This window comes from Mauremys mutica, chromosome 11 (assembly GCF_020497125.1).
Source record: "Mauremys mutica isolate MM-2020 ecotype Southern chromosome 11, ASM2049712v1, whole genome shotgun sequence".
Lineage (NCBI taxonomy): Eukaryota > Metazoa > Chordata > Testudines > Geoemydidae > Mauremys > Mauremys mutica.
The window spans coordinates 20441365-20454733 of record NC_059082.1 but is presented as its reverse complement, the minus strand read 5'-3'; the positions used below and the strand labels follow the sequence as shown (position 1 = coordinate 20454733).

Here is a 13369-nt window from a genome sequence, read left to right as displayed (position 1 = left end):
GGGCCTGTACAAGGAAGGGGAGGAGACAAAGATGGTAAAATTTCACTGTTTCTATTGGATGCCTCCTATCCAATTTACATAAACAGGAAGGACAACCTGTCTAGTGTGCACTAATGAGACAAGGCCACAGAAATTGCAAGACAAATATTTGAACAGCTGGTATGTAGTTTCCAGAAAGGTGTCCTAGAATTTCAGTTCTTCAAATACTCAAAGTTACTAGCTGTGTTAACTTAAAATATTCTCTTTAAACACTCTCTCATTTAAAAAAATAATTTTTTTTGGACAGGGCCACCATACTTCCATCTATGTAAAGATCTAAATTTTATCCTCATTGCAGCACCAAAACACTCCAAATGCTTTTTGGAGACTGAGGTTGAAGATGAAGAGCATATCGATTTACTAGTTGGTTTACTTGTCAAAAGAAATAAGAAATGTGATTGCTCAGGAAGAACTCAAGTTTGACAGAGTTACCATACCCATTCTTCCAAATGAATCTCCAAAGCCCCGGTTCATTGCCATGTCACTCCGACCAAAATCTCTGTCCATACTTCCTCCCATTCCACCACGAAACATTTCTGCTGAGAATATACCAACAAACAAGCAGAAGTTATAATAGATTTTCTGTTACATTTTCAACATAAGATGTACATAAATTACGTATTTCATGTTTTCTCATGTAAAGGGAAAGTAGTTTAAAGCACAAATCTGAAGAGCTCACATTTAAGTTTGCTAACTTACCTCCCATGCCAGTTGCCATGCCTCCCATGCCGGTTCCTATGCCCCCACTCATTCCACTGCCCATATTTCCTCTGAAGTCATCTACACTCCCCATCCCTATGTAAAGAAAAGAGTTTTAATAACAATAATTGATTAAAAGGAGAGAGAGAGAGAGAGAGAGAGTTCACTCACCTCCCATTCTGCTGACTCCACCAAATCCTCCCATGTTAGTCATTCCTTCCATTCCACCAAATCCACCGATACCTATGCAATAAGGAAAAATGTTTTCTATACGATATTTTAAAGACATTAACAGAAAAGAAATAAAAAAATACATATACCTCCTCCCATTCTGTTCATTCCTCCAAAGCCTGGGCCATCCATTCCCATACCTTCAACCAAAAGTTATACATATAGTTTAGAACACAGAAAAAGCTCTCTCTCTATTTCTATATTATTACTCCTGTGGGAATTCTGCACCAAAGAGTTAAATATTCTGTGCACAATATTTTAAAATTCTGCATATTTTATCAAAACACCACTATATAATCTCACCAATTTCAATTATTTGGGTAATTAATTTCAAAATACTGTCAGCAATTATGTCTGTAACAATACAGACAAAAAAAATTCCCCCAGGAGTAGAGAGTTAAAGAAACCCTTACAACAACCCAGTTGTGTTTCTCTGCCCCTCTCCCCGAGCCCTGCCTCAGGGCCAGACACCCCCACACTCCCTCCAGGGCCCAGATCCACCTCAGACACTCATGTCCCCTATCCTCCCAGAGCCCAGGGATCCAGAGGGAGAAACAGCTTGATGCTGGGTCCTGGGCTTGTACAGAGTTTCTTGCATGCCGCCTCCTTCCTCCAGAGCAGAGGTGACCAACCTGTGGCTCCAGAGCCACATGCGGCTCTTCAGAAGGTAATATGCTGCTCCTTGTATAGGCACTGACTCCAGGGCTGGAGCTATAGGCAACAACTTCTAATGTGCCGGGAGGTGCTCACTGCTCAACCCCTGGCTCTGCCACAGGCCCTGCCCCCACTCCACCCCTTCTCGGCCCCTCCCCTGAGCCTGCTGTGCCCTCCACCCCCAGAGCTTCCTGCACACCACGAAACAGGTGATCGGGAGGAAGAGGGAGGTGCTGATTGGCAGAGCTGCCAGTGGGTGGGAGGCGTTGGGAGCGGGGGAGGGAGCTGCTGACATATTACTGTAGCTCTTTGGCAATGTATATTGCTAAATTCTGGCTCCTTCTCAGGCTCAAGTTGGCCACCCCTGCTCCAGGGCATGCCGGGAACTGCAGCTGCCAGAAACCCTTCAACTCCCTCCCACTCCCCCTTGGAGTGTCTTCTATTTGCAAGCTGGGCTCTGCTGGGTCCAGTGGCCCCAAGTGGCCATCAGCACCTCTGCAGCCTATTTCCGTGGGGTTAAAAGGAAATTCTGCACAGAACATTAATTTTGCGCAAATACTGTATTGTGCAGAATTCCCCTAGGAGTAATTTATGTAAGTCAATTAATCAAATTCACACTATTCAAGGTTTACTTTGTTAGAGCAGACAATTTTTCCTGAGGCAAGACCAAGAACCATTAACATTATAGAGAAAAGAAATAAAAGTATCCTCACCTCCTGGACCCATACTCCCCATTCCACCACCCATGCTCAATTGGGTTGCACTGATGGGCTGTCCTCCTGGTCCAAGTCCCATCCCAATACCTCCAAGGCCACCTTTGAAAACCACAGTAAGTATCACCATCAGGAGTCAGGATTTCTGTTGCCACAATGAGACCCTACAAACGTCATTCATGCCTCCTGGTGCAGACATCACACAGTTCCAGACTGCAGATCATAATATATGAAGTTCAAGGAGTAAGAAAGATTATAGCCCATACTCACGAGGTAACTGTGGCGTCTTGTTCTCCACCACACGGAAGTCTTCATGAGGAATTGATTTGTCATCCTGTTGTGAAATGAGTATTATTAGGAGGGATTTCACTACATTTTAGCTTAGTTAAAAGTAAGGTACAAGGGGACGGGCAGACAACTCACCATTTTTACATGCATGGGTCTATCGAACAGGAACTGTCCATTGAACATAGCTGAAGACCAAGTCAAAGAAGTTTGATCTGACTACTGAAGGCAGTCTAACTAGTTTTAAAGACTCATTTTTATGATTTAGCTTACCCACCTCCCTCACCTTTCTTAGTGGTTTCCTCCCCCCTTCTCCTATCAAGGAGATCAGCTAGTTAGAAGTTGAGGAAGCCCCACATCAGAATATCCCATAGCTCAGGGGTTAGAGCACTTTCTGTTCAAACTCTCTCTCCCAAAGGGGTGGTGGGAGAGATGAGAATTGTACCTGCAATTGCACATCCCAGCAGAGTGCTCTAACCACTGAGCTAACAGTTATAAGGTAGGCACCACCACCACCACCAGGATTTTGAATTGGACCCAATCTGGTGCGTGCACCCGGAAGCTCCCACAAGCCACACAAACCAACGAATTCCTATCTTCCCCTGGTTCATGAATTGCTCTGGGACTTAGGCACCTGGACACCTAGAGTAGAATTGGACATGCCCCAAGGTCTAAAACCTAGAAGGAGTTGCGTGGACTTCAGTGGCGCCACGCATAGGGATTTACGTGCCTCATTCTGGAGTTTAGGTGCCTAAGCTGTTTTGTGAAGTGCATTCAAGGTCTTCATGTACACAGAAACTGAAGTTTAGCAAGCACATAAACCAGCTACAATGCAAATGGATATAGTGTAGCTTTAAAAATCAATCACATACACTCATATCCATTCAACACAAACTGAATCCACATTTAACAAATTGCTCCTTTAACCAGATAACTAATTCTCAAAAAATAAGGATACATATTGCCTGAACTGCTTCAATTGCTTGTTCAAAAGTGACTGTTCCCATTCCTCGACTCTTGCCATCCTTGTCTTCTTTGATATCTGCACGTTTTACAGTTCCAGCAATGCTGAACACCTCCTTTAGTTTTTTCCAGCCAACTTTAAAGTCAAGCTGAATATACAAAATTACACAATTCCAATACATTTATCTCTTCTCATTAAATAATTTAGAAGACATTTTACAGCATAGTAACTTTTTAAACTCCTAAAAACAATATATTTTTATAGCACATGTCCACCACAATGAGTCTAACAAGTCAAATCTCTTTAAATGTGATGAATTTATGTCACTTCTGTATGCTTCCCTCCACCTCCTCAACTTTTAACATGCTGATTAGGAAGGGAAATTTTTTGCAGCACCTGCATTCTCTTAAGTGCCAGTTTGCATTTAAAGAGAAACAGGAAACTAGTTCCAGTATTTCTTAAATTTGTGCAAATTCTGAGCTAGTAAGAGAATCAGAATAAATGATCGCATTGAAACAATACTGTAAAATAGAGTTTGTATTAATGCAAAGTAACTGGCAAGATTCTCTGCACAAGGTGGATACACATGACAACAAATATACTTGCCAACTAACAAGTACACACAGTTGTAAAGAAAAGCCAAAGTTATTTACTGGAAATAAACCTATCTGTAAATACTATTTTAAAAAATTGCAAGAAAGGACTACAGCAGAGTGAAGACCTTCAAAGAGAAATGCTGGTAGTAGTCTGCTGCTCCTTAAAATTCATTTAACTTATTTCATTTTTACACCCCAATCTGGACACATGCATGCGCTCTCTCTTCAGTTTCAGGAAAGAAATACCAGACCTTAAAATTAATTCATATGCATTTCCTTTTAAAGTGAAGAGAGTAAGTGGATGCTCTTGTGTAATTCACAGAGATTGGTACTACTGAACATAAGGATTTTTTAAGGTAGACGACATTAAAATTTTTAAATATGTGTTTAAACTTACATTAGCAACAAAAATAGTGGACCCAAGCCTGCCAGCCTGCAAATTACTAATAATCTCAGGAGGAATGTTTGGATTATTGAGAATTGAAGGGGGTAAATTCATCAATCCAGGTGCCATATCAGGTCCATGTCCTCCTGGGAATGGTCCTCCCACACGCTGCAATGCCCTGCGAGCATGTTCACCATCAGGATCCTAGAACACATTTAAAAGTAAAGCTAACACATTCATCAACAGCAGGATTGACAGTTGAACAAAAAGAGTACTATTTTAAAATTCCGTAAAAATCCATCAAAATCAACTAATATCCTTGTCAGCATCAGCAGAGGGATCAAGCACTTAATTAGCATGGAGACCTAATTCCCTCACCTCTAGAGGTGGGTCCTTTCAGATGAGGGTTGAGGCATATTGGCAAAGCACTTGTGGAGGAAGCGTGCACTGCCACTTCACATGCTGTACCTAGCCTATGGACAAGTAGAAAAGATTTCAATCTAATGGGCTGTCAGTCTAGTACCTTCTTCCAACTGAGTTAATAAAATAAAGTTCATTGAATTATTTGTTAATTCCATGATTACAAATGTAACAGAACATTCCAAAGAACTATTATAGGACCCAAGACTATATATTACATTGAGAATTTTGATACTTATTTGAGATCTCAATTTGCACAAATCACACTATTTCCACCCCCGTCCCACTACAAAATAGTCAGAACAATCTGACTGGCAGACTAGAGTTAAAAGTCATATTTTGATAAAAGTATAAAAACTGAAAGTAATAGCCTGGGATAAAAGAGGGAAGTGGTAGGAAGTTAGGAGGTATCTACCATTTAAAAAAGGCATTTGTTTATTTTGGCATACTACAGTCTTTAGGACACATCATGATTTTGTCACATTAGCTCACAGAAGACACAATGCCAAGGGACCAAACAGACCCCTGGCTGGCTAAGGAAACATAAGAGGCCTCTCCACTATCGAAAGTAGAAGATATGTATAACTAATAGACCACCTAATGTTAGTGTAAAGCCACTTCAAGTGTTCCTAGAAAAGATTTAATCAATTCAAGCTAAAACAAAGTAACATTCATACCTCTTTAATGTTCAGGGGTCTTCCACTAAGGTCATATTTGTTCATAGTTTCTAATGCTTTCTTTACGAATTCTTCATCTTTGAATTCAACCACACTTAAGAAGGAACAAAATATTTAGAGTATTAAAGTAAAGTTAATTTAAAAAACCTAGCAGAATATTTGTACAGTAGTGTCTTTACACATGCACAAAGAAACAAACAAACAACTTACCCACATCCCTACATCCATGATGATTTGTGAACACGTTGAGGAAAAGAAAAAAAAAAAGGAGTGAGTCAATAAACATAACTAATAAAGTATTTTAATATTCCATATTACTGTTAAATAACTGTTAGTTAAATTTCAACTCCAGAATTTATAAACACATGCTTTTTACTGATAGGTGAAATTTAATTTCACCTAGGGTCTTTTGAACAAACATACTACAGTGGATATTACAATTAAAAAGCAAAAGACAATATTCTAAACTCTATTTTATTCTCTTTGAGCCAAACCAGAATTGGACTATAGAAAAATGCCACACAGATCAATGTAAGGACAGTTAAAAGAATGTGATCAGCACACTCAGTACAAAATTTGAGTACAAAATTAAATTCCACATACGTATAGTATACACAGATTGTGTACCTTTCTGAATTACGTTTAAAAAAGTTAAATTACTTTTCATGAAAGTAAATTATCGACTGCACCAAAACCCATTTAATAAAGCAACTAGTTTAGGACTGCTTTAAGTGAGCAGTAATATAGAGACTAAACTGAAAAACACACCATTTTGTTTTACAAATGTTAGGGAAATCATTTATAACAATTATTCTTGCTTAGTTAGAATCAAACCTGCATTTCTCAGTTCATACAGCAGGTTCAGATCTATTATAGTTCAAACTTTTGACTGAAAAAAGACAAAGGAGCTTTAACATTCTTCACTAAGTGCCTCATTGCTGGCATTCTCTTGGCTGCCAACCACCTCCTTCCATTCAGTTTAAAAAAACAGGCAAATTCAGTAATCCAAAGTGTTCAGAGCACTAGTCCTGTAAACTCTCAAATTAGATTCTTCAAACAGTATAGTCTATACATTTTTATACTTACTGGTCTCAAATAAAAATATTACACTTGCAAAATTTGTCAATTCAGTAGTTTTGTTTTTTTTTAAAGTCCTTTACATAAAACAGATCTAGAACACAACAAAAATCCTAAATTGAAGTGTTGGCTGAAAAGTATTACCTTAGGAGAATTAAGTAAATGCCATTTGTTGACTTTATAAAATAACTCGTCCCTTACAGCCAGCTAGTTTGATTTACATGAAAGTGTCAGACTGATTCTAATACAGAAGCCTCAAATCTATCATAATAAAATAAAAATGAAACTTACTTTCCAAAAACTGGTACAGGTATTATACAAAAATAAAACTGCTGAGGAACTTTTAAACCTCTAGCAGATTGTTGCCCACGGCACTTACCCTTGATTTTCCTTCAGCATCCTTAAACAGCTCCACGTATGTAACCTCACCAACTACATAAGACATACAAAGGGAAAATACCAAGAGACAATGCATTTAAACACCGATATCTTGCTTTACTGTGCCCCTGTGCACAACTCTACAGAGAAGCACCTATTATTCACCAACAATCAAAACCAGACCAACATACCTCCTGTCAATGGCTATATAATTTAGCTAATTTTCAGAAATATGCAGCAGCCACATTCTCAAGAGCTATACAAACAACTATATTTAACCTAATTCATACTACAGATCATATTTTGGCCAGTATGATATAGTTGGTGAACAAATTCAGATACACACTTGGTCCCTTAACCTATCAGATTAGAACATCAACATTAGCACTTTTCAGTGACATTTGTCATCCTACTCACAACAGCTGTTTTAAGGTGACTTTCTACCTGAATGTCTTCAATCATAAGAGTTTGCCTTCAATATAATAACCAAATTTACAAGTCAAATATTTCACAGCAAGCCACACACTTTCTAAAGTTTCGGTGAATAAAACCAATCAAATAGTCATGTCACCTTACAACAGATACACCAAGCAAAGTTACAAAAAGTTTTTGGCATTATTTAACAGCCTAGAAGCCAAGTGTGCTTTGCATTACTTTTAAAGAATCGATAGTTTCAAGAAAAATAACAGATCTAACTTTTTACAGAATTCTTATTAGAGTTATTTTCCCCCAAAACTGTCCAGAGTAAAACATTTGGGGTATCCAGATTACTCTATCAAAACTGCAACAGCAGTAACACACTTTTAATATAGATCTCCAGTCAGTCAGTCATGGCAGTAATGACAATGCAGACAAAGTTAATTCCACAGCCAGATTCCACCAAGGAAATACAAAACATCTTTTGAAATACACACTAAGTGTATTGCTTAAATACAATAGCCCTTTAAAAATCTACAAAGACTTCAACTAGACAAAACACAATCTCTTTAAAAAGTCATGAGGGCATGCATATGCTGTTGGCTCTCTACTGTCACACTAAAATGGCAAGATTGTAAACACTTCATTTTCCCATACTACCCTGCGATGCAGTTGTCTCAAATGAAAGAGTGGGGGTAAGATAGATGTATCAAGTAAAGGCCAAAAAAAAAAAAAAAAATGCAAGTCAAATCTGTGTGGCTCAAAGGACAAAAATATTTTAAGTTCCTCCCCTTCCTATATGAAGTGGGTTATCAGGAGTGAGTTACCTTTTTCTCTCATAAGATCTTTAATAGCTTGCCATTTCATGTCATATGGGATGTTGCTAATGAAAACTCTGTTACGGTTAATAGTCTTCTTTTCTCCAGTGCCTGAATTCTTGTCCTTTGAATAGGGATGGAATCTATTCTTGTTTCCAAGAGATGGAATTGCCTTCGGTTTTGGAACATACTTTTCCTTCACAGGTGCTTTCTCTTCCTTTGCTGCCTCATCATTATCCCTATATTTTCAAGAGAGAGACAGATTAGTTTTGCCTTGAAATAATGGTACAATTCTACATTAATAGGGCAAATCCCACATTTTGCATGCTATCAGCTTTGCAACTACCATTCAGAACTCCCTAGTTCCCAAGATATTTTAAGAATTATTTCATTTTAAACAGTCTCATTTCATGAACACACTCTTATTTGGCAACAAGAAGAAGTTAAAGTTTGCAAAGAAAGGCCACACTGTTCCATTGTAATCACAGTAAGGAAGTCTAGTTAAGTTGTACTTCTGTACTATGCCTGTCAAGTTCCAGCAAGGTGGTGTTATAAAGAAATTGATTTTTAAAAACATGTGTAATTGAGATATATCATCCTAGTTATTACAAGCCTTGAGACTTAGGAGTTTTAAATAGTGTACTGAAAGGTCTTTGCATAAGACATCAGTTGCGATTACGCAATATTCCTCTCATATTTAAGTGTTACAAGATTGCAGAAAAGGATTTGGAACCCTCTTGCTTAACTTATTACATGAGCAAAACAGTATCTTCAGAATGCCTTACAAGCTGTATTTGTTTCAACAGGCTTGCAGGACCTAAAATTTTACACAAAATTCTGACACTTTCAGTGTGTAGCTGAAATGACCTAAAATACATATTTCAGTTCTATAAATACAGTACATCACTGGACTGTTTGGTTTGTGTTTATTGAAGAATTATGAAATTAAGAACTAAGATTCTCTTCATGAAAACTACACCTTCAAATGTAATCAACCTGCATATCCTGAGCGTGCAATAGTCAATTTATTACTGTTGCGCTAAGTAAATGAAAAGTTCTACAGTGTGGTCCCATTTATTATCCACCCACAACGCCAAACTCCATTTTAGGAATTCAGAGCATGAATCTGAAGCAATTTCTAATTCTAAGAAAAGTAAGCACTGGTGTGAAATGGGCTTTGTAGCCAAAATATGTAATAAATCAAGTTAGTTGAGAGATTATTGCAAAGTTTATATCCAAAAAAGCTATTATATCCAAAGGGATTATATAAAAAAAAATAAGTATATGTAGGTATTTTCATATTTTATATGTAGCAAAACAATCTCTTTGAAATAATCTCATCACCTGAGCATTCATAAGGAATACAGAAATCCACAGATGCAGAACTTCTGTGCATTCTGGAAGGAGAGGCAATGTTTTCTGTAAAATATGAGCTATCACTTTAAATAGTTTCTTCCCTGACTACAAAGAAAACCACCTAAACGGGATTCAGAGCAGCATTACCTTTGTGGTCTGGAGACCAACTGAAATGACAACTTTAAGAGCTATGAACTTCCCTATCTCACTTTAGTGAGGAGTCTATTCAGTCAGAAAAAGTCAATCAGTACAGAATTCCCATGGAAGTAATGAAATTAAGCAATACAGGGACATCAGTTATAAATTAGCTAATAAAGGCCAGGGATTTTTTTCTTCATACTTGTCTGTAGAGCAGCTAACACATTTTTATTGTTATATTTGACTTCTTGACCCAGATCCCCAAAACAGCAAGAATTTTCATTATTAATCAATTTTATGTAAAGGGATTTTTTTTGTTTGTTCATTCTGTGGTCAATCACTTGATAGTTAGATGGACCCAATGTAGTATGCATCGACATGTGCTGGGGCCAAAGCTGAGTAGGAACAATAATATGATTCTAAACTTTGATTACAATCAACAGCATTTATTGTTAGCATTTACTGCATAATGCTTAAATAAGACCAAGAAACAATAATTAAACTGATTTTTATTTTCTGATTCCAGATATTACTAGTAATTAAATTTTAACTAGAAGACTGCATCTGTAGGAAACAAACTGAGGCAAACATTTAAATCCAAAATTGTGCAGAAAATAAACCTTAAAAACAAAATAAATAAAAAGATAAATCTTTCAAGCTTATGTATAAAGAACCCATAGAAAAAAAAATGATTACAAATTGTAATATGCACATGATTTCTCATGATATGAAAGTTAACAAAATACTTACAGCTCAGAATTCTAGTTATTCAATGTACTGTGTTGAAAAAGTTATTCTAGGAACTTCTATTGGTTCTGTTCATAAGCATCCCTACAAACCAGTAGGTGGGTAAAAGTGGCAGTGTAGGATGTTCCACAACTAAGTGCCTGATCCTGCAAACACATGCAAATTTTTAACTTTACTATCTTGAGTAGTCCTATTACTCAACATAGTAAGGTTAAGTAGGTGCATAAGTAATTGCAGGATTGGAGTCCACTTTCACATAAGCACTATCTGGTTACAGGAGAATTTAAACAGACTGAAATTTGTCTTTTGACACACATTAAAATTAACACAATGCTTTCTGTACATGATTACAGGGGGAACAGAGGCGGGGATTATGTGTACATGAAATCCTGATACCCAGGATCATATCTTGCATTGCTTTCTAAATAAACCAACTCCACCAAAAAAATACATGGTAACAGGTTTTTTGTTAAGTCACTGCCACAGTTGTTACATTCCCAGAAGAAAATGAAAAACTGTGTTGCATTTTGATGTTTGCACAGCAGTTTGAAAATGCAAGGCCCTACATATGGCCTTAAACCAAGAATAATACAAACCACAAAAATCAGGAGTGTGAGCATTTAGAGCCAGGTGAACACAAAGGAAAACCTGGCAAAGGTTACCCCAAGATATGTAAAATATAATCTACACAAATATCATATATGGTCAAGAATACCTTCATTCTTCACCCCTTTTATGTTTTTATTTTGAATCTGACCTCAAGTGTGTGTGTTTACCACAATCCATACTTTTAAAATTTCAAATGTCAACACAGCTTTCAAACAGCCACCATGTATTAAAAGAAGTCAGTAACAAATTACTTTCCTCCCAGGTGTGAATTGGGTAAAATGAGAAGCTGAAAGTTGTACTGATTTGAGATAAAAAACTTCCTATGTTCAATCATTGCCTAGTAACAGTTTGAAGGTCTGATGTCAAGAACCATCAGCCCTAGAAAATCCATTTGCTTTATTACATTGGAAAGCTGAAATTCCAAGCTTCCTAATAATATTCCTTATCTGTCCCTGACAGGTCATGGTTTACTGGATCTTAAAATAGCACCACTGTAATTTATAGGAAAGCTGATAATTTTTAAAACCTTTTCAAAATGTGTTACAAGTACAGATTTTTCTCTATCCACCTGCACAAGAGGACTCATGGGTCTAAGACAACCTGGCCTTACAGATAGAGGGACAAAAAAAAAAAGCATCAATGTAAAGTTACAATACGTCTCCAGAAAAGCGTTGTATAAATAGAATAGGTTATGGTATCTGAAGGCATAAAGGTTCACTACTCAAAAGCGACCTGTGGCTTGCCATGGAGTAATGATCAACTCCCACCCATATAATCCTCACATACTTACTGTCTGTGTTACACGCACAGGCTTGGATTCAGCGAGCAGACACACCACCATGCAAGGAAGCGCACTGCTCCCAGTGATCACACCGAGAAACCTCGCCATCGTCAATATAATGCAACTGCCTTGCCGCAGGGCCACGCTCTCCATGTTCCCAAGAAGAGGCTAATGGGATGGGGGAAGCAACCCTCCCCTAGCGCAGCACCCCACCGCAGGGCAGCCCTCCTGAGCCTCCCCTCCCCCTGCTCTTAGCCCCCTCCTCCGACCTCCTCGTTATCCCCTCCTCCACACACCGCCCCCAAGCTACACCACAAGGGCTAACACTAACGGGGGTGGGGGGGGTGGGGGCTCTACTTCCCCTCCCAGGTGATGGGGGCTCCCCCGGACGGGGTAGCCCCATCCCCTCCACTCCTGGATGGGGGAGGAGCCTTGCGGGGGGAGGTGGGAAGGAGAGGACGCGCTGCCTCTCACGGCCTAGGCGGCCCGCTGAATCCCCGCGCTCAGGTAGCCCCGTTGCCTGGCCCCCTCCCGCTTGTCCCCCGGCTCGGAGCCCAGGCCCAGGCCCAGCCCCGCACACACATTTTGACGCCATTGGCGCTGCCGCCGCTCTCGGTCGCTGTTGCCGCCGCCTCCTCATCCTGCTGCTGAGGCTGGTTGTCGGGGGCGGCTAAGGCCTCCTCCGCTCCCCCCGGGGGCGCCGCGGCCTCCGGCTTATCGTTCTCCGCCATTTCCTTGCCTGCCTCCTGTGCCGCCGCAGCCGCTGGGTTTGAAAGGGCCCCTGAGCGCCCTGGCCTCTCCGCGCCGGCCCGGCCAGCTCTCGCGAGAACGAGTCCGGAAGGGGGGGAGCGAAGAGGGCTGTTGGGTTACCATAGTGACACCATTGTGCCGGAGAGGCCTGTCGTCTCCATCCTCCCCTCTCCTAGGCGGGGACGTCTTACAGGCGGCGGTCGAAGGACTCCCCTTAATTAGCTACTTCCAGCTCGAAGTGTAACCCCCCCACAAAGACATTACCCAGCGCTCTGTGTGCATCCACCCTCCCCAGAGAACCTACTGCCAATTCTGTCTGCCCTGAGACCCCTTCCCCCCACAAAAATACCTACTCCCACTTCTGAATGTTCAACACCCCGAGCCTCGCTTAGCCCCCCCAACATAAACACTCCCACCTCTAAATAGTCAATAACCCCCATTCCTCCCAGCATACCCCCAAAACTCCCACTGCTACATTTCAATCACTCCCCACCCCTGCTACTCACCCCCAACATAATCCGCTTTCACCATTCATTGTTCCATAAATGCACCTAAGATTACACCAAAACTGTCTGCACCCAGCACTAACTTCAGTAGTCACCCACTCAGTCCCAAAGGTCTCCCTCAAAAATTAC

At 39.8% G+C, this 13369-nt stretch overlaps 1 protein-coding gene across 4 annotated transcripts in view; it reads right to left on the bottom strand.

Annotated features, from left to right (window-relative positions):
• MYEF2 (myelin expression factor 2) overlaps window positions 1–12881 on the bottom strand; it is a 35541-nt gene extending 22660 nt beyond the window's left edge. The window contains exons 1-15 of one of the 4 annotated variants that reach the window (XM_044980115.1): window positions 12774–12872; window positions 12567–12637; window positions 8363–8592; window positions 7120–7172; window positions 5874–5881; window positions 5664–5757; window positions 4579–4770; window positions 3580–3733; window positions 2760–2809; window positions 2607–2670; window positions 2337–2438; window positions 1059–1109; window positions 910–981; window positions 739–834; window positions 477–578 (exon numbers count right to left, since the gene is read on the bottom strand). In XM_044980115.1, the coding sequence (XP_044836050.1) occupies window positions 477–578; window positions 739–834; window positions 910–981; window positions 1059–1109; window positions 2337–2438; window positions 2607–2670; window positions 2760–2809; window positions 3580–3733; window positions 4579–4770; window positions 5664–5757; window positions 5874–5881; window positions 7120–7172; window positions 8363–8592; window positions 12567–12637; window positions 12774–12857 (1423 nt within the window). In that variant the 5' untranslated portion in view covers window positions 12858–12872. Of the gene's footprint in view, window positions 1–476; window positions 579–738; window positions 835–909; window positions 982–1058; window positions 1110–2336; window positions 2439–2606; window positions 2671–2759; window positions 2810–3579; window positions 3734–4578; window positions 4771–5663; window positions 5758–5873; window positions 5882–7119; window positions 7173–8362; window positions 8593–12566 lie in introns of all 4 variants that reach the window. The other 3 variants (XM_044980112.1, XM_044980113.1, XM_044980114.1) reach the window with 3 other exon arrangements.
• Between the last annotated feature and the right edge of the window lie 488 nt (window positions 12882–13369).